This window comes from Cherax quadricarinatus, chromosome 14 (genome assembly GCF_038502225.1).
Source record: "Cherax quadricarinatus isolate ZL_2023a chromosome 14, ASM3850222v1, whole genome shotgun sequence".
Classification (NCBI taxonomy): Eukaryota; Metazoa; Arthropoda; class Malacostraca; order Decapoda; family Parastacidae; genus Cherax; species Cherax quadricarinatus.
In genome coordinates this window covers 5,047,325-5,069,649 of record NC_091305.1, presented here as the reverse complement: position 1 = coordinate 5,069,649, position 22,325 = coordinate 5,047,325, and the positions used below count along the sequence as shown (strand labels likewise).

The window sequence follows — 22,325 nt, the reverse complement described above, 5'->3', positions numbered from 1 at the left end:
ACACTCTAATATGTGTGTATCTTTTATACTGGGCTCAGGAATGTTTCTGTGAATTGCCACCAACCTCATGCTGTTGGAGAGAAGTCATCACAGAAAGAGCCTTTTCTTATGAAGTTCTTATCTTGTTCAACTGTTTGCCAGTGTCTGTTAAGTCAGAACCCGTTCATGCTTTCAAGTTTTAGTTGAAAGTACAACTCTTCTCTAGAACTTAAGATCCTGATAATCATACTGTTATTATTGAGTATAAACCTCAGCACTTCATCTGTGCTGTTGTTTTTGTATTTATGGCTTGGTATGTGAGTGCTTGTGAATTTCTTGAAAGAATAGGTGCTCAAGAATAACAAAATCCAAGTTGTTGCTATTATTATTATCTTTTATTCTCTCATTTGTATTAAAAAGTTTAAGTAGAAAACTATGATTAATGTTAATGGCTCATCAGAAGCATTATGCTACACTATTCTTCAGTTATTTTTTCTGGTATAAGTGATAAATGTGTCCCTAATCATTACTTTGTGATATGAATTATGCTTAGCAATGGCACCCAAATTAACAAAAACCATTCTGGGAACTAGGCATGCAAAAAAGTACCTGATTTGATTTAATTTTTCTACACTGGGAAATCCTGAAAATTAGCACATTCTTTGTCGAAAAGAAGCCGAATTTGAGGATTTATCTTCTCTAAGTATTTCGGTGCCCAACATAATTTAGTCTAATTTATCCAATTTATTTTTAAAAGCACAGTATAAGCAAATAATAAATATGACATCTCTCGATACAATTTTTGTAAAACACAGCATTATACGAGACTCTGTAGTAAATGTATCACCACTGTGCTTAAATTCAGTAAATACTGTAACATTACTGAGCTAGTATAAATTTCACTGAAAATTCAGTACAAGACTAACTTGCCTTAATGAGTGCCATAAACAAGCATCTCCAGAGAATGTATTGGGGATAAGTTGCTTTATTAATAAGAAAAGATATGAGGTAAGATTGTATTAAAGCTAAGTAAGATGCAGAGCCTTGAAAAGAGGCTATGTGAAATAACTGTCCCTCAAGGCTCATTATTACTCAACTCATTAATAGCTCGTCAAATTAACTTTTCTGCTGCTCTATTTGAATTTTACTGCCCTAACTACAGGCTGCTAAAAGCAACAGCCTGTTTGACCAGGCAGTCAACAATAAAGTCTGACCTCAGGTTGGGCTTTGAAAGTAGAACTCTCAAAACTGGTCTTGGGTAACTATCCTTATTTTAGAACAGCAAGCAAAGCATGACTTAGCTTGTGGACTTATACCACAAAATGTACTACCAATTGCCTTAACTATAATTGGTCACCTATATCATAGACAAAAAGCCTATATTCTAAAAGTATCTTTCTGCAGTTGCATATGTATGCCAAAAAATAATAAAAAAATATCACTTTAACCAGCAGGCAACAAAAAAATTGCTGGTGTCTATATTAAAACAATGTATCAGCAGCATATAACAAAGTCAAGCCTATAAGTACAGTATCTCATTTTATCTTTATCACTGAGGCAGTAAATAGGTTACTAAAGGAAATATCAAACACTCCACTGCTATGAAATTTATGTACAAATAGAATTATGAGATATATACTATGTAATGTCTATCTACTGTAGGTACTTCTGGAAGAGGCTATCTGTAATAGGAAAATAATTTAATTTTTTTTACCAAGCCAGCTTTTTATATATTCCTTAATGGGTTGGTAATACTGTAATCTGAGAAGTATCATTTCTCGTGTGGAGCGAACACCTCGAAGTAGGGATGATTCACTTTCAAATACAAGAATCACTGAACAAGTAAGGATAAAGACAACAAAAATAAAAGCTACAAGAAATACTCTAAGAAACGTTTTTACACTAAGCCTACTTATCCTACCCCTTAATAGCCTTTGGGCCCCTCCCCTTGTAAGATCCTGTGGAAGAGACAAGTTGGGAACTTTAAGTTTCTCTCTTCTGACAGGTGCCAAACTACTTCTTAGAGGACTTTCTAGACATTTGTCTTCTTTATCTATTAGAGGAGGCTGAAGGTCATTTTGATTATGAGGTGGTCCTAAGGTCTCTGTTGATGAAGTATCACCAAACTCACTTGTGTGACCTCGACCACTGTAGTCACAATAGAGTTGTTGCTGAAGCATTGCTTCCTCCCCTGAAAAGCATTTAGTAAAATTGGGCAAAAAGTAAGGAAAGCAATGTGAAACTTATAATTTTGGATATACAAAACAATCCTATTACTGTCTATTTGTAATGTAATCTAAATTAGTTTGCTGAGTAGCTTCAAGGCAAACTAGTTAAAACACCCTTTACACCATCTTCTAATGATCAAGTCAACAATTTCCTAAAGGTAGGGACAATGATCTAATTAATGGGTTCACTAGTACTCATCAAAGCAAATCATAACATAAATCTGTCCAGCATGTAAAATTTAAATAAAGCATTCACACTGCAAAAGCCCCATGCTACCTAAGAAACCAAAAATAGCTCCATAATACTGTAAATATTCTATAAGTTAGGCTTTGCTATTACTAGCTATATGTCATGCACAGCCATAACATATTACATATAATTTATTAACATGCAATAAATGACATTCTCTATGCAAGCACAGGATCAGAGAATATATTTTCTTAGTCTACATACCTATTTTTTTTTTTTTTGAGATAATTTAAATTTAGCATGTTTAACAGACTAAATGGCTTCACCAAGTTTCATTTAACAAGCAACAGCTTAAATCCTTTCCACAAAAACTTTTAACATTAAAAAATTACGGAATCACAAAGTAACATTATTAACATTGAACGCATAAACTATGATAAGTGTCAAAGCAATTTACATTAAAAGGTAGTAATTAATACAACTAATTTTGTTGTGGAAAATCAGACTACAAAAACTTACTTTCAAAGAAATAACAGAGAAATTTATACACAAACATATGTATAATTTGTTTAAAATAAGTCCTTTATTATAGAAAATATTAAAAAACCAATCTTACCATTTCCTCCAGGTTCCTTACTGTTTCCAATTACGTCCCTTTCTTTATCCTTGTGTTCTTCATCTTCCTGTTTTCCCTGGGTCTCCAAGCATGGTTCAAGACTACTCTCAGCGTCCATAACTAAAACAAGCATACATGCATTATGTCACCCTAAGCAGATCAGCAGTGTTGAACCTTAAGGCCTCTGTAAGACCTACTGTCCTATGCCAGGATCAACTAATCTTTTGGTCAGTACCAGGGGATGTATCTGAAGCAAGAAATGATATGCTGAAAATTATTTATCCAGTAGAGTCTGAGTTACATCTCTTTCTTGGACATTCCTACAATGAATCACAAGAGAGAATGCATGTTTATGTATATCATGTAATTTGAAAATTGCAAATTCAATAGCTCAAATATGTAATAATGAAAGGGTTGTAAATTATGCCTCAGATTTAGTGCTTTCTGTGAGTATGATACTGTAATCATATATATGTTATGTGAAAATGTTTGCTCTTTGAGAAATGATTAACTCCAAATTTAAGATATAGTAAGGAAAGTGACTGTTTTTTTGCCCATGCTGAGCCTATCTTAAAATATCTGTGTTATCATTTGACAGATGTATTCCAGTTTAGATTCCCTACCAGATAAAAACCAGTTACTCTTACCAGATAAAAACAGGTTACTCTGAGTTTATTAGTTTGACACTGAACATAATCACCAATCCCTCACAAACCATAACACATTACTTTGAAAATTTTGTTTAAGCAGCCTTAGAGGAAAGACCTTCTCTATGCTGGGATATATGAACCTCTCTATAACCTAGCTATCTCTACCAATACTGCCTTAAAAAGTTTTTGATTTTCAGTCTCATTATAAATACAGTGGACCCTCGGTTATCGGTCGTAATCTGTTCCAGAAGGTCGGCCTAAATCCGAAAAGGCCGAAAACCGAAATAATACTTCCCATAAGAATTAATGTAAATCTAATTAATCCATTTCAGACACCCAAAAATATTAACAAAAAATACATTTTTTAAGGATTAACTATAGTTTTACATACATAAAACAATGAGAAATAAATATAAAGCACAAATTTTATTGATAAATGAACATTATGTACGTTTACTGAAGACTCTTGTTGGCATATTGAAGAAGGCAGGAGGGGAGAGGGAGTTGGGAATCCCCAACACCCTCACTCCACTGTGTAGTGTTGTCCCCTTGGGCTACACAACACAGCCATATTATTACACTACACAGCCATATTATTACCATGTTCACTAAGTTTAATCTTTTCTAACAACTACCTTTAGATGCCACCATAAACAAAGAAAGAAGCAGAAGTGAATAATTCATGCCGAGAATTGTAAACAAACGCTTATGAAGGGTGGTTACTGGGCGAGACGCCAGATTCACAGTTTTCTCTAATGCTGAATCAGAAAAAATGTAATATTTACCCTCCACCCTCCTCCTTGATTCGCCAGTACTCTTCACTCGATAGCATATAAACATTGCATGTTTATATGCTATGTTCATATGCTATATGCCTCTTCAAGGGGGACTCCTTGGCATGGTGAAGAGGTTCTTGGTCTGAGGATTTAGACCTGTTGGTCTCCTTCCTCAGACCGAACCTAATTACCCTCCAATCCCCCCTTCCCTATCCCATCCTCCCCTTTTCCCTTTCCTCCTCCTCCTCCCCACCCCTCCCTTTTGCCCTTCCTCGTTTTGGCCTTTGGGATTTTTCCCACAGGCGCGCTAGTTCCTAGGTAGGGGAAAGGGTACCAGGGTCCATCCCATTCCGTTGAGGTTCTTGGCAGTGGTGTAGTTTGCCGTGGAATCTGGATTGCCTGGGGATGTTCCGATCCCTCTCCGGAATCCCGGAGAGTGGCTTTGGGTGTCTTTCGGGCGACGGGTGTATCTCTGGAAGCCACCTTTCGGATTCTGGGGGAGGTGGCCGAAGGAGGCATGCTTTGTGGCGGATATCCGGCTGCCCTCTCTTTTGTCCACTGAGGTAGCTCGGCAGATGTGAGGTTGCTATCCCGGATTGCTGGTTTACTGGCATGATGGGTAGGGTATGGCACGGGTTCCATGCTGCATCTATGCTACTTGCGGTGCTGAGGTCCTCTTGGGCGTGGAATCTTAATTCTGAGGACATGTACATAACCTTCACAACTACGACAACTACTACTACAACTAACCCATCTCTTTGGGAAGGACCTACTTCCACTGGGGAATCCCGCCCACCAGTGAATTTGCCCTCGTCTGCTTCACCTGACGTTACTATATAAGCGCCAGGATTCTTTCTTCTGCTTCAGAATCTCCACGACTATGGTGCTGTTCGCACCTACTCCTAGGTTGAGGGACTGATTACCTCATCTTCTGTACATAGTTCTACTGTCTTCAAGTTATGTCCTGGAATTTGTATTGATAAAGCCACTGGATGGCGAAACGTCTACAATAAAGATACCCAGATGTTGCACATGTGTCTTACTCTCATCTTGTCGGTATTATATACCATTCGTACACAGTTTTACCCTGTTGGCGTTTGCTTACAGGAACCAAAATTACACTCTGCTGTTATCTCTCCCATCTCAGGCTATAATTTATTGTATTCTTCAGATCCTTTTCCTGATGGGACCTTTAATGAAAGTGCCCTTCTTCTACACACTGATATTCCGTACCATCAGCTATTTGTTCGTATTTCGCTGCATTACACAGCAGCCCATATCCACTTGAATAGGTGGTATACGCTCTGTTCTTTATATCTCTCTCCTTCTCGGGCATTATCTATTCCGGATATTGCCTTTCTTGTTTCGTCATTACCACCACTGATCCTGTTACTTGGCGATTTTAATGCCCATCATTTCCTCTGGGGGAATCTCACTGTGATTCCCGTGGCATTCAGTTAGAGGCTTTTCTTGCCACCCACCCCCTCCATGTTTTAAATACAGGTACATGTATTCACACCCATTTTGATCCTCGGACTCACACTCTCTCTTGCATCGATCTCTCAGTCTGCTCTTCCTCCGCCGCATTAGACTTCACCTGGTCTGTTCTCCCGGATTTACATAACAGCAATCATTTCCCAATCATTCTTACTTCCCCTTCATATTCACCACCTCTTCGTAACCCACACTGGCAATTTGATCAGGCAAACTGGAACCTTTACTCACAACTAACTGTTTTTAGTGAGGTTCCTTCTTCGTCCTCCATTGATGAGCTTTTACACCTCTTCTCGTCCTCTGTTTTAACCTCGGCTTCTCATTCTATACCCCAAAATTCGGGCAGGCATTCTCAGAAATGCGTGCCTTGGTGGTCTCCTGCTTGTGCTCGTGCAGTACGTTTGAAACGCGCTGCGTGGGGCAGGTACCGGTACAATAGAACCACAGAGAGACTTCTTGATTTTAAGCAGAAGCATGCGATCGCTCGCCGTGTCATCCGTGACGCTAAACGCACTTGCTGGCGAAATTATGTCTCCACCATCACCTCTGCTTCCTCTATGAGTGCAGTCTGGAAAAAAGTACGAAAACTGAGTGGTAAATATTCTCCTGACCCGGCTCCTGTTCTGCGGGCTGCCGGTGTTGATATAGCAAACCCACTAGATGTTGCCAATGAAATTGGCACTCATCTGGTCCGTATTTCTCAGGGGCTCCATCTATGCCCCTCGTTTCTTTCCTCAAAGTCTGCCAGAGAGTTAGCACCCTTGGACTTTTCTTCTCTCAGAGAAGAACAGTATAATGTGCCTTTTACACTTCAAGAACTGGAGGCAACACTCTCAGCTTGCCGATCATTGGCAGCTGGGCCCGACGACATTCAAATTCGTATGCTACAACATTTACATCAGTCAGCCCTTGCAGTCCTATTACGCCTTTTCAATCTTATTTGGTCACAAGGAGTTCTTCCAAAGCTGTGGAAATCTGCCATTGTTCTCCCTTTCCGCAAACCAGGCACTACGGGACATGAAGCCTCCCACTATTGTCCCATTGCTCTTACCAGTGCAGTTTGCAAAGTGATGGAACGTCTGGTAAATAGACGTTTAGTGTGGTATTTAGAGACACACAACAGTCTCTCCACTCATCAATATGGCTTTCGTAAGGGATGTTCTACCATAGACCCCTACTACGCTTGGATACGTATGTTCGTAATGCCTTTGCGAATAACCACTCAGTTATTGCCATATTTTTTGACCTTGAGAGGTCAACTTGGAGGTATAATATTTTGGCCCAAGCCCACTCCTTAGGCCTCCGAGGCAATCTACCATCCTTCCTTAAGAACTTTTTAACTGATAGACATTTCCGTGTTCAGGTTAATAATGTGCTCTCCCCGGACTTTATCCCCCAGGGATGTGTTCTGAGCACAACACTTTTTCTCCTTGCTATTAATGATTTGGACTCTAGTCTTCCATCAAATATTTGGTCATCACTCTATGTTGATGACTTCGCTATTGCCTGTGCAGGCGCTGACTGTCACCTCATTACAGTTTCTCTCCAGCATGCGGTCGACCGTGTTTCCAATTGGGCCACCACACATGGGTTTAAATTTTCCAGCAGTAAAACCCACCAAATTACTTTCACTAGACGCTCTGTCACCTCCATCACCCTTTGTACCTCTATGGCTCCCGTATCCCTGAACATGATACAGTCAAGTTTCTGGGCCTCCTCCTTGACCATAGGTTATCCTGGAAACCTCACATTACCTCTCTGAAGGCAACTTGTCACAGCCGGCTGAACCTTCTTAAAACCCTTGCTCATCTTTCATGGGGAGCTGATCGTCGAACCCTCCTTCGCCTACATTCCACCCTCATTTTATCGAAACTTGATTATGGTGACCAGATCTATTCAGCGGCATCTCCTGCTACTCTCTCTAGCCTTAACCCCATTCATCACCAAGGATTACGTTTATGCCTTGGTGCTTTTCGCTCTTCCCCTGTTGAGAGCCTCTATGCAGAAGCGAACGTTCCATCCTTATCCGATCGCCGTGATGCCCATTGCCTTCGCTACTATGTACGCTCTCATGATCTCCGCAATCCTTCCATTTATAGAATGGTCACTGATATTAGTAGACATTCTTTATTTGTTCGCCGCCCCTGTTTACTCCGTCCCTTCTCTCTTCGCCTTCATTCGCTCTTGTCTTCTCTTCAATTACCACCTTTCTATGTTCATGTAGCATCTCATTTTTCCCTACCCCCCTGGGAAGTTCCAACTGTTCGAGTCTGTTCTTTCTCTCTCCCTTGCTCAAAAGCCCAACTGTCTATGGTCGCTTCCCGCTCTCTTTTTCTTGACCACTTCCACTCTCATTCTCATGCCATTGCTGTGTACACAGATGGCTCTAAGTCTTCTGACACCGTAGGATTCGCAGCAGTGTTTCCGGACAGCGTCGTTCAAGGGCATTTACTATCTTCGGCTAGTATTTTTACTGCTGAATTGTATGCCATCCTTGCAGCACTTATCCGTATTGCATCTATGCCTGTGTCATCATTTGTGGTTGTCTCAGACACCCTTAGCGCTTTACAGGCTATACAGAAATTTGATACACCTCACCCCTTAGTCCTCCGTATCCAACTTTGGCTACGCCGCATCTTTATCAAGCATAAAGATATTGTTTTTTGTTGGGTCCCTGGTCATGTTGGCATACAGGGCAATGAACAGGCAGACACTGCTGCGCAGTCAGCAGTACATGACCTACCAGTTTCATATAGAGGTATTCCATTTACAGACTATCTTGCTGCAATATCGTCCCACCTTCACACCCGTTGGCAACAACGTTGGTCTACTATGCTCGGTAACAAACTTCAATCTATTAAACCGAGTATAGGTTACTGGCCGTCTTCTTATCACCAGTGTCGAGGTTGGGAGACTACTCTCTCCCGTCTTCGCATTGGCCATACTCATCTTACTCATGGATATCTCATGGAGAGGCACCCTGCCCCTCTCTGTGAGAATTGCCAGACTCCATTATCAGTCAGCCACATTCTGTTGGACTGCCCATTTTATCAACGAGCACGCAGAAATTACCTCCGTCGTAGTCTTCGCTCCGCTGCTCTCTCTTTACCTTCCCTTCTCGCTGATGGACCCACCTTTCATCCGGACTCTCTCACTGACTTTTTGACAACAACTGATTTACTTCACAAATTCTGATACCTTCAGCCCTTTCTACCTCAATCTCTTGCTACCCTCTACCCCCGTACTATCCCCTGCCCCGCTGTTTTCTGTAACCTACTGATCATCCCTCCTCCCTTCTGCTGCCCAATACCCTCGCTTCCTTCCCTACCCTGCAGCGCTGTATAGCCCTTCTGGCTTAGCGCTTCTTTTTGATTATAATAATAATAATATATGCTATATGCTATGTAATGTGTTTCTTACATAATTTTAAAGAAAATATCACAGATGGATTAATGAAAATGTTGACATTAACCTAAAATAAGACAATGTGCCCAAGATTGATTATAATTAACCCTTTCAGGGTTTCCAACGTACTAGTACAGCTTACGCACCAGGGTTATTGACGTACTAGTACGCATAAATTCTAGCGCCTTCAAATCTAGCAAGAGAAAGCTGGTAGGCCTACATATGAAAGAATGGGTTTATGTGGTCAGTGTGCACAGTATAAAAAAAAAATCCTGTAGCACACAGTGCGTAATGAGAAAAAAAACTTTGACCATGTTTTTGGTTTAAAACAGCAACTTTGCAGTGTATTTTCATATGGTATTTATGATTGTATTCTAGCTTTCCTGGTCTCATTTTATAGAATGGAAGACATATTACAGAAATTTAGATGATTTTGATTGGTTTCACAATGAAAAGTACCTTGAAAGTGAGCTCAAATTAGCAGAAATGTTTGATTTTTGCCAAAGTTCAAAAGTAAACAAATCATGCCACGCGTCCAATACACGTCAACTGGTGAGTCAAATATTCTTTCACAAGTGTGCTGATATTATTTATACAATTTCTACACTAATGCAGTAATCTGCATAACAGTCAATCTTCTATTTTTTGTGAGAATATAAATTCAAAGAGGAAAGCAAAAGAAATGTAAGAGGGGCCTGGGGACATGACTAATGAACAGAGGAAATGTTATTTTAGTGCCAGGAATGTCTGTCATGTTTATTCTGGACCCTATTTGGAAATTGGCATCTTTTGAAATCTGTGTGAAATTGACAAAATTGCTAATTTCTGACCACTTTATTGGATAGTTGAAATCAGTAAATGGGTGGTTTCTTGTACTCATTCAATAGAAAAAATGGAGTTCTAGCGAAATAGTTATTTTTTTTGTCGACTAGTACACTGGAATTGGCCAAAAATAGGGCTCAAAGTGGGCGAAATCGCCGATGCGTAAACATCATCGAGACCGCTAACTTCGCGAGAGCATAATTCTGTAAGTTTTCCATCAAATTTCATACTTCTGGTGTTTTTATGATCAGGAAAAGATTCTCTATCTTTTCATAAGAAAAAATAATTTTTTTTTTCAAAAAATTTTCGACCCTGAGAACAAATTTAGGAGAGGGCCTCTTGGCCCTGAAAGCGTTAAACATACATCGCATATAAACAGTGCATATTTTCATACACCATGTAACGTGTTTATTATATAATTTTGAAGAAAATATCATAGATGGATTAATGAAAATGTCTACATTAACCTAAAATAAGACATTTAACTCTTAAACTGTCCAAACATAGATCTACTTTCGCACGCGTAGCGCTCCAAACATAGCTCTACATCCAATTTTACATTGTTTCTTGTGTAAAAAAAATGTAGATCTACGTTCGGAGCACTACGCGTGCAAACGTAGATCTACGTTTGGACATTTTAAGGGTTAATGTGCTCGAGTGATTTATTACACGTCCAATACGGCCATTCTCCGAAATAAAGGCTGATAGCCGGGATAGAATTTCGGCCAAAAAAGCGGGCAAAAGCCGATTGGCCGATATCTGGAACAGCCGATAACCAAGGATCCACTATACTGTATTAAATGGTAGGATACACTGGAAGCAGTTTTACATTTTATGTTTTCATTAAAATTTTAAATTACAGAATATGGAAAACCTTTTTCACAGTAATATATTTTTGTGTGAGACTAGTAGGCCCTTTTAGAGTGCCTTTAATTAATTGTAATTTTTTTAAATGCTCTCACACTGCAGTATTATTGATGATTTGCTACAATTTATTTAGTGCCTGACTATCATTACAAATACCAAAGATGGAAACATATTTGCCACCTCTCATTCAACAGCTGTCTTACCAGAAAAGGACACACATCACAAAATTTAAATGACCAATCACATTTTTTTCCTTAATTTTCTTTATCACAGTCATTACATTAAACTCATTCTTTCTACTGATTCTTATTTTTCAGAGAAGGCAACCAGTCAAGTATACATTCATTTATATACCAATCAATGAAGGTAGTTGAAATATCTGGGGTGCATCTAGTTTCTATGTGAAGCCATCTCCTCAAGGAAGTTCTCAGAGAAAACAAAGTATGGAAGATAATTATAATACAAATTCTTCATCATGGCTGCTGCTTCTAATCTTTAGTAAAAAAAAAAAAAAAATTTTAAGCTGATGTATTTCATGTGAATAAATCAAGTGAACTAAGTGAAGAAATAATGATAAGCAACTTTAGTATGAGTTTCAAACACCTCTCTTCCATCTTAGTCCCCAGTATCAAGTACACAGAGTTGCAAGCCAAAATGAAAGACAGCTTTTGAGGGGTTGGAAAGAGGATAGCCTGAATAATACCCAAGCTTTTTCTATTAAAAAGATAATACTGAAAGAGAAAAGTGTATATACGATTGACTCTCTTGTAATTTGTATTCCATGAAACAGAAATGGGCCCAAGAAATTAAATAAAAATACTTTTTACACCCTGGTACATGAACATGATCAATAATAAATAAATCAAATAACATTACAAAGGAGCTTTTTTCATAGCAGAGATGCAGTCTATAATGTTCGAGCAAAGAATATACAGTAGTACATTATAAAATCTATAACTACGATCTATAGTGTAACATAATGCAAGAGCGCATGTAGCTTTGAAAATCATATTTTTTCATTATCAAGCATATTTCATTGCCAATGTGAAAAATACATATTCTTTAAATAAGCCAAAAAAAAAAAAAAAAAAAGAGGAAACTGTTTACTGTAAAAAAATTAATTACCTGTGAACTTTTAAATCATGAAAGTATATGATATGAAAGACTCCAAAATTAATAATTAAATAAATCAGAAAAGTAAAAATACAGACAGCACAATATTCTATGATTACATAATTATAATATAAACAAAATATAAACATGATAATGTAAAATTACTTGAAAATGTCAAAATCATCAGATCAGTAGTAAATATTGCTGTACTTTCAAATCTAAAAATATAAAGTAAAATAAACAATAAAAAAATTAAAAGAATTTATACAAAAATAATTCATTTCAAAAAAGCAGCCCTGCAAAATGCAACTAATGCAAGCTGACACTACTCCCCGAAGGATTTAGTCTAGCATTCTTTTTTGAACATTACTCTGGATGCACTCTAAACTGAACTGCAGACTTCATAAAACTAGCCTATCAATCCTACCTTTAGTGTCCCTAAAGAAAGAGCCCAATATAGTCTTGGATTAAACATGCTGTGACTCAGGACATGAATCTAGTTGGACATTGTCTTTAAAACACAATAATGCTAGATTATTACAAGTATTTTCCGACAAATTACAGCACCATCTTCTGCATATTTTCAGTATATACCATTTATTATTTATTCTTGGAAACTAATGAGCTTGCATTGACAACACTGTGTTGGACAGACAAGGATCAGATGAATCAAGCATGGAAAATCCTATCCTAGCCTAGAATCAGCTAATACACCCATAACAATCTTAATGCTCGGACTTACAACTTGAATCAAGGATGGATGATGAGCGTGACTTATTCTCCTGTGCCTCTAAGAGTGGCTCCAAAAGTGATAGTGGTGGCAAGGTTGATTCTGGACAGTAGGCAGCACCAGGTCCTTTAAAAAATAAATGAAAACCATTAGAAACAATATGAACAGAAATATGCAACATTCATCTGCAATCCTGCTTTCCATCTTACCCTTAATTCTTTTAAAAATAATTCTACCACACACTTACCTGGAGGGTATTCCGGGAATCAACGCCCCCATGGCCCAGTCCATGGCCAGGCCTCCTAGTCGAGGAAGCTGTTATTACTGGCTGCATGTAATCAAACATACAAACCATAGCCTGGCTGATCGGGTACTGACTTTAAGTATCTGTCCAGCTCCCTCTTGAAGGCAGCCAGGGGTCTACTGGTAATTTCCCTTATGCCTGGTAGGATGTTGCTGAACAGTCCTGGGCACTGGACATTTACTGTGTTTTCTCTTACTGTACTCATGGCACCCCTACTTTTCATTGGGGGTATGCTGCAACATTTACCCAGTCTTTTGCTTTCGTAGGAGTGATTTCTGTGTGCAGATTTGGAAACAGTCCCTCTAGGATTTTCCATGTATAGATTATGATGTATCTCTCTCACCTGTGCTCCAGGGAGTACAGGTCAAATGACCTGTACCAAACCTCTTTCTATGTACAAATAACTTGCACATAGGAGAATGAAGCTTATGTTTTGGCCTAACTTACACCATTAACTAGTCACACCAGTGAATAGTTCAAGTCAGACTGAAATGTCATCATAAGTTTCATTCTCCTATGTGTGGGTTATTGGTGTATTATTCCAGTCATGGTATTATGCCTTTCTAGTCTTCTCTTTCTACACAAAGTTCAAAGGCCTCTCATTATCATTTACCCCTGGCACCCCCAAATTTATCTACTATGGTTTCTATAATAGTTACTCCGACTTTAGAATTTAGGTCCTTCACCACAACTACTCTCTCAGTTGGTTCAAAACTACCTAAACACTCACTTTAACATCTCCCAAAATCTCTCTCCTCTACATTCCTCTGTTCTCCAGGCACATAAACACTTGGTATAACCCACTTTTGGCATTTGACCCTTATTTTAATTTATATAATACTTGAATTATTACATTTAATACCTCTTTTTCTACCATAACTGATCCTTCAACATTACTGCTACTCCCTTCTTAACTCTAATTCTCTCAGATACACTTGACTTAATCCCATTTATTTCTCCCCACTAAAGCTCTCCTTCCCCTTCAGCTTTGTAATTCGTAGGGCCAGAACCTCCAGCTTTTTTTCATTCATAACAATGACACTCACTTCTCTTATCATCTGCACTACATCCCCGCACATTCAAACATCCCAACTTGAAGTTCTTTTTTTTTTTTTCAATACACTGGCAGTCTCCCACCGAGGAAGGATGACCCAAAAAAGAAGTAAACTATAAGGATTTTCCTCTTTTTACATTTAGTAATTTCTTCTTCTTTTTTCAACAAGTTTCTCTTTCTAAATTTAGTAATATATACAAGAGATAAAGTTACTAGCCCTTTGCTCCCAGCATTTTAGTCACCTTTCTATACCATGCATGGCTTACAAAGGAAGGAATATTTTTTCCACGTTTTCTGTGAAGAATAATTATAACTTGGAAATTTACGAAAAGTAAAACTGTAACCCAACCTCTCCTCCCCCTCTCCCCCCCAAAAATCTTAAAAACTTCATAGACTGACTAATTACAATCATCTGTAAAAGATGGAGAGAAATACCTCACCTCCACAGCCCCCATTTATGTGGTTGAGCCCTTCAGTAGAGTCTTGTGAGCCTGTGTCAGCCCCACACAATACATCCTCATCCAAACTACTGCTTCGGTCTATATACGGAAGAGGCCGGTGGACTCGACTCATTACAGCTGAAGCAAGCAAACTGAATTGTACATTTAGATGAGTAATGGGGGTAAGGGGGGAATACTATACATGGAGACTACACTTTAAAATGGAGTAAATACTCTATGTTCAAAAAGATTATGTTACAATGATACTATACCATACAGATAAGCAACCGAAGCATTAACATAAATAAATTTAATTAAGATATTTGTACAGATGGGATGTGGAGCAAAATAAAAAGGGTTTAAGTTCCAGTTGAAATGCTTTGAGTTTTTCAGATATATAACAGTATCCTTTCTAAATGATTATAAAACATATTTGCTTCTTATTAAAAAAAAAAATTATTTTCAAAACACTATGCATAAACATTACATTTGAAAAGCCCAATGTACAGCATTTTGGGCAACTTAGACAAGAGTAAAACTGTTAGGTAAAAGGACACAAGTGCAACTAATGTGACATTTATAGTGGAACTTTATCAAGCCATGTAACGGCTTGATAACTGGACATAATCAATGATGTAACTAATGAAGGCAATGATAAAAACATAAGGCTGTGCGGTCTGTGTTTCATTTACATTTTGAGAAATTGTAATGTAAGCAACACAAAATTAGTTCTGAGCAATGCAAGACAGAACAAATCAGAATTTTGCCAATAACATGGAGTTGCCACTGACAGTCTAATTAAAATTATTCTTGTGAAAATGCTTTTAGAGGAATACCACACTGGCTGCTATACTAAAATTTGCTGTCTAGTACAAAAGCTTTAAAAGAATATCATAGCTACTGAACCAAAATTGATATCTTAGTACATGTACTGTCCCATATGCTTTCATGCATATGGAAAAGTAAGAAAAAGACCTTATTAATAAGAAGCTGCAGATGTAGCTTAAACAAAAGTGAATTGCGTGGGAAGATGATAAAAGTACTCGAATGAAAACCATCACTCATCAATAGCAGTTAGGATGTTTCAACCCACTGCATAAATATATACATTTGAACAAAAATTAATGCAATGCTTCCTGTATGGTATAGATATGGGAAAATAAGTCTAGCATGCAAACAACTATATGGAATTTTCTTCTGATCATATACAAGCATGATACCTACTATTATGCAGTATAGGCCAAGCTTCATGGAACACTTGGGTGGAAGGTGACAACAAGATCGGCATTATACTTGTATTGAATATGAGAGGTATCAAAGTTGAACAAAAGTACTATTATTGGAAGGTGTAAGTGATCAAAGTTAATAAATCTGATGTATTTACTGTGTGAAACAAAGCTCAAAATTTAATGAGTTGATGATTTTTAAGAGTTTTTCTACTTCCGGTGCCCAGCACACAAGAAAATGAAATTAGTAGAGAGAATATGCCTAATACTGAACTAAGAATGGTATGGTATGATACTGACATGTAACAATGTATCAGTATTTTTATCAGCAGAATTGATATTGGCGAGTACTGGTTAATGTTGATATCAGTATCAGTATCAGTGGGTAACGGCTAATTTTGATGATATAAGTATCAAGCTAAAATTGAGTATAAGCAAAGATTTTGGTATCATCCCACCCCTAGTGCAGTAATATATATTCTGGCCTATTCCAAGAATGAAGAAATATACACTGAAATATGATCTCTGTGGCAGCAGATCTTGCATGCTCAGTACCATTTGTGAGTATATGTCAGATCAAAGCAAAACAATTTTGGATGGGAGGTGAAGTGGTCATTTGACATACTGGAGTGTGTGCAGACTAACATTCACAAAGGGAATCTGGGGAAAATGATCTTTTGGATTCGAATTATGGAGGTTGGAAGTGTAGCATACACTCTGAAGGATAGGTGGGGATGTTCCACTTCGGTGGGTTATTTGAAATATAATTTCGCACATTTCTGACAAGACAGCTATTGAATGAATGATGATGAATGTTTCCTACCCTGGGGTCACCCTATCATAGTGTGAAATAGCCAATGTGTTTCAAAAATTACATTCTACTATTTACCCAAAATTCTGCAAGGTTCATCTTAGAGTAAAAATCATGACACCATTCACAACAAACCCACAAGTTTTGGAATAAATCTTGAGAATACATTTCAGTCCATCCTGGAGAGTTGCAAGTGAGAGGAGAATTGGGACAAAAGCCAGAATTCAGATCATATGTAGAGCTTGGGAGATAGCCAAGGACAGGTCAGGAGAAGTGAGGAGAGTTAATGTTAAGATAACTCACAGCTGGAAAAAAAAGAAAAAAAACATGCATGCAAAAATACAACCTGGAGAGTGAAGTAGTAGAGGCAGAATCCATACATAGTTTTAAGAATAGGTACAATATGGCTTTAGGAGCCAGGAGTGTGTGAACCTAGTAGCGACCAATGAAGGGGACAGGGCCAGGAGCTGTAACTCAACCCTTGCAATTACATATAGGTAAGTACATTATTTTGCCTTCTCTGATTTTTATTTACAGAATCTTAATAACATGAAGTCATCATGCTAATACTTTGGCAACAATTTAATCACTAATACCTCCAGTTTTCCATATTTCCTATTCTTCTTGCCCTCTCCAATATTGATGAAACATGCCACTCCCTTTAGAGACTTAATTAACCCTTTGACTGTCGCAACCCCCAATCCTGAGGTGTCTCCTGGTGTCGCAAAATTTCAAAAAAAAAAAAAAAAAAATTTTTCTTATGAAATGATAGAAAATCTTTTCCCAATTGTAATGACGCCAAAAAAAACGAAATTTGATGGAAAACTGACGGAGTTATGCTCTTGCGAAGTTAGCGACCTCGGCGATATTTACAAATCGGCAATTTCGCCCACTTTGAGCCCTATTTTCGGCTAATTGCATTGTTCCAGTCGACCAAACTCATAGCTATTTCTTTAGAACTCCATTTTTTCTATCGACTGATTACAAGAAACTGCCCATTTACCGATTTCAACTACCCAATAACATGGTCAGAAATTTGTAATTTGCCCAATTTCACGAAAATTAAAAAATATGACAATTTCAAAATAAGGTCCAGAATGAACAATGCAGACATTCCTGGCTCTAAAATAACATTTTCTTTGTTCATCAGTCATGTCTCCAGGTTCCTACGATATTACTCTTGCTTTCTATTTTGAATTTTTATTCAGACAAAAAATAGAAGACTTACTATTATGCAGACTACTGCAATACTGTAATAATTGTATAAATAACATCAACCCATTCATGACTGCATATTAGAATGGCTAGTTGGACATTTATTGGACAATGACATCATTTGCTTACTTTTGAACATTGGCAAAAATCAAACATTTTCCCTACTTTGAGCTCCATTTCCAGGTTCTTTTTATAGTAAAATCAATCAAAATCATCTCTATTTCTATAATATGTTTTCCATTCTATCAAATGAGACCAAGAAAATGAGAATACAACCATAAATACTATACGAAAATAGACCACAAAGTCGGCATTTTAATTAAAAAAAATGGTCGGAGTTTTTTTTTCTCATTATGCACTGCGTGCTCCAGGATTTTTTTTATGTGGTGCACACTGACCACACAGACCCATTCTCTCACATGTGGGCCTACCAGCTTTCTCCTGCTTGATTTGAAGCCGCTAGAATTTATGAGTATATATACGTCAAACACGGTACCTCGTAAGACGTATATATACGGCCGCGACAGTCAAAGGGTTAAGAACACAATAAAGTATTTGCCTTGTTGACATTAATGATGCTCTTTTCTGTCATTTTAGAGATAATAGCTGGTCCTCCGATAACTATGTCTTTTTACTCCCATTTAAACTTCCACCTGCAACTTGATAATGGTCCAGGATGAACCGAAACACCATCTAAAGATCTGCAGTATCTCCAAATTTGTGAGTTATTTGTTAAATATTCCCTGCACAAAATTATGACTTTTATTCTTTATAATACCATCATAAGTATCAGAGTCAGCTGGTGTAGTTGGAAGTGAAGTTGATCTCCCAATGTTTCTGAGAGAGACTCTATTTACAGTTGGTGGTTCTCTTAAGATGCTTGAGCTTTCCTCCACCACTTCCTTTTCACATCTTCCTGCATACCGAAAGCGTGAGCCTCGTGAGAAAAAAGATCCTCCTGTTACTACCACACCCTGTTTGTTGGAGTTTTGTAATCTGTGAAAAACAAAAAGATATAAAGGTAAGTGAATAAAAAACACAGAAATATAAATAATTATCTAGATATTAGTGAATTTTTTACATCAAAGGATAATATAAAATATACATAGAAACTAAGCCTTACTGAAAGTTTATCAATCATTTTTCTGAATAGTTTATCCAATTTCTGAAGAAATGTGGTCATCACAGACTCGATATTCCCAGCAGGTGCATTAATCAACAGAGATTCCTATTTTTCCTCAGCTCCTTAACACTTTTGGGAGGGTGTGTAAAGGTAGAAAGTTGAAAATGAACATAGATAAGAGTAAGGTGATGAGGGGTATCAAATGATTTAGATAAAGAAAAACTGGATATCACATTGGAGAGAGGGAGTATGGAGGAAATGAATGTTTTCAAGATAACTGGGAGTTGACTTGTCAGCAGATGGGTTTATAAAGGATGAGGTTAACCATAGAATTGATGAAGGAAAAAAGGTGAGTGGTGCATTGAGGTATCTGTGGAGACAAAAAATGTTATCTATGGAGGCAAAGAAGGGAATGTACAAAAGTATAGTGGTACCAACACTATTAAATTGGTGTGAAGCTTGGGATGCAAATGCTGAAGTAAGGAGGTGGCTGGAGGCAGTGGAGATGTCCTGTCTAAGGGCAATGTGTGGTGTAAATATTATGCAAAGAATTCGGAGTGTGGAAATTAGGAGGTGGTGTGGAATTACTAAAAGTATTAGTCAGAGGGCTGAATAGCAGTTGTTGAGGTGTTTTGGTCACTTAGAGAGAATGGATCAAAGTAGAATGACTTGGAGAGCACATAAATCTATAGGGTAAGGAAGGAGGGGTAGGGGTCATCCTCAAAAAGGTTAGAGGGAGGGGGTAAAGGAGGTTTTGTATGCGAGGAGTTTGAACTTCCAGCAAGCATGTGTGTGTTAGACAGGAGTGAAAGGAGACTAATGGTTTTTGGGACCTGGCGAGCTGTTGGAGTGTGAACAGGTTAATATTTAGTAAAGGGGTTTAGGGAAACCGGTTAGCCAGACCTGAGTCCTGGAAATGGGAAGTACAATGCTTGCACTTGAAAGGAGGGGTGTGGGATAATGACAGTTTGGAGGAACTTCTAAACTGTCGTATCTGAGTGCCTCCTGATAGAATTTGAAGGTTTGTTGAGATCTGTTATTCTCATAACCTAAAAATTATTGATATAAACAAGAGATCGAGACAGAAAATTTAAATACGTATATTTTTTTTTTTTCAACAAGTTTGCCGTCTCCCACCGAGGCAGGGTGACCCAAAAAAGAAAGAAAATCCCCAAAAAGAAAATGCTTTCATCATCATTCAACACTTTCACCAACTCACACATAATCACTGATTTTGCAGAGGTGCTCAGAATACAACAGTTTAGAAGCATATACGTATAAAGATACACAACATATCCCTCCAAACTGCCAATATCCCAAACCCCTCCTTAAAGTGCAGGCATTGTACTTCCCATTTCCAGGACTCAAGTTCGACTATATGAAAATAACCGGTTTCCCTGAATCCCTTCACTAAATATTACCCTGCTCACACTCCAACAGATCGTCAGGTCCCAAGTACCATTCGTCTCCATTCACTCCTATCTAAAACGCTCACGCACGCTTGCTGGAAGTCCAAGCCCCTTGCCCACAAAACCTCCTTTACCCCCTCTCTCCAACCCTTTCGAGGACGACCCTTATAGATTTATATGCTTTCCATGTCATTCTACTTTGATCCATTCTCTCTAAATGACCAAACCACCTCAACAACCCCTCTTCTGCCCTCTGACTAATACTTTTATTAACTCCACACCTTTTCCTAATTTCCACACTCCGAATTTTCTGCATAATATTTACACCACACATTGCCCTTAGACAGGACATCTCCACTGCCTCCAACCGTCTCCTCGCTGCTGCATTTACCACCCAAGCTTCACACCCATATAAGAGTGTTGGTACTACTATACTTTCATACATTCCCTTCTTTGCCTCCATAGATAACGTTTTTTGACTCCACATATACCTCAATGCACCACTCACCTTTTTTCCCTCATCAATTCTATGATTAACCTCATCCTTCATAAATCCATCCGCCGACACGTCAACTCCCAAGTATCTGAAAACATTTACTTCTTCCATACTCCTCCTCCCTAATTTGATATCCAATTTTTCTTTATCTAAATCATTTGATACCCTCATCACCTTACTCTTTTCTATGTTCACTTTCAACTTTCTACCTTTACACACATTCCCAAACTCATCCACTAACCTTTGCAATTTTTCTTTAGAATCTCCCATAAGCACAGTATCATCAGCAAAAAGTAACTGTGTTAATTCCCATTTTGAATTTGATTCCCCATAATTTAATCCCACCCCTCTCCCGAACACTCTAGCATTTACTTCTTTTACAACCCCATCTATAAATATATTAAACAACCATGGTGACATTACACATCCCTGTCTAAGACCTACTTTTACCGGGAAGTAGTCTCCCTCTCTTCTACACACCCTAACCTGAGCCTCACTATCCTCATAAAAACTCTTTACAGCATTTAGTAACTTACCACCTATCCCATATACTTGCAACATCTGCCACATTGCTCCCCTATCCACTCTATCATATGCCTTTTCTAAATCCATAAATGCAATAAAAACTTCCCTACCTTTATCTAAATACTGTTCACATATATGCTTCAATGTAAACACTTGATCTACACATCCCCTACCCACTCTGAAACCTCCTTGCTCATCCGCAATCCTACATTCTGTCTTACCTCTAATTCTTTCAATTATAACCCTACCATACACTTTTCCTGGTATACTCAATAAACTTATTCCTCTATAATTTTTACAATCTCTTTTGTCCCCTTTCCCTTTATATAAAGGGACTATACATGCTCTCTGCCAATCCCTAGGTACCTTCCCCTCTTTCATACATTTATTAAACAAAAGTACCAACCACTCCAACACTATATCCCCCCCTGCTTTTAACATTTCTGTCATGATCCCATCAGTTCCAGCTGCTTTACCCCCTTTCATTCTACATAATGCCTCACATACCTCCCCCACACTTACATTCTGCTCTTCTTCACTCCTAAAAGATGGTATACCTCCCTGACCAGTGCATGAAATTACCACCTCCCTTTCTTCCTCAACATTTAAAAGTTCCTCAAAATATTCTCGCCATCTACCTAATACCTCCCTCTCCCCATCTACTAACTCCCCTACTCTATTTTTAACTGACAACTCCATACTTTCCCTAGGCTTTCTTAACTTGTTTAACTCACTCCAAAATTTTTTCTTATTTTCATTAAAATTTCTTGACAGTGCCTCTCCCATTCTATTATTTGCTCTCCTTTTGCACTCTCTCACCACTCTCTTCACCTTTCTTTTACTATCCATATA

At 38.1% G+C, this 22,325-nt stretch overlaps 1 protein-coding gene across 2 annotated transcripts in view; it reads right to left on the bottom strand.

The window, feature by feature from the left end:
- Nucleotides 1-1,571: 1,571 nt before the first annotated feature.
- The window catches only part of Frmd5 (FERM domain containing), a 74,065-nt gene continuing 53,311 nt past the window's right edge, over nucleotides 1,572-22,325 (bottom strand). For both annotated transcript variants that reach the window (XM_053787078.2, XM_053787088.2), the window contains 5 exons: nucleotides 18,699-18,916; nucleotides 14,669-14,806; nucleotides 12,883-12,996; nucleotides 3,014-3,133; nucleotides 1,572-2,170 (listed from right to left, as the gene is read on the bottom strand). In XM_053787078.2, coding sequence (XP_053643053.2) covers nucleotides 1,680-2,170; nucleotides 3,014-3,133; nucleotides 12,883-12,996; nucleotides 14,669-14,806; nucleotides 18,699-18,916 — 1,081 coding nt within the window. In that variant the 3' untranslated portion in view covers nucleotides 1,572-1,679. The remainder of the gene's footprint in view (nucleotides 2,171-3,013; nucleotides 3,134-12,882; nucleotides 12,997-14,668; nucleotides 14,807-18,698; nucleotides 18,917-22,325) is intronic.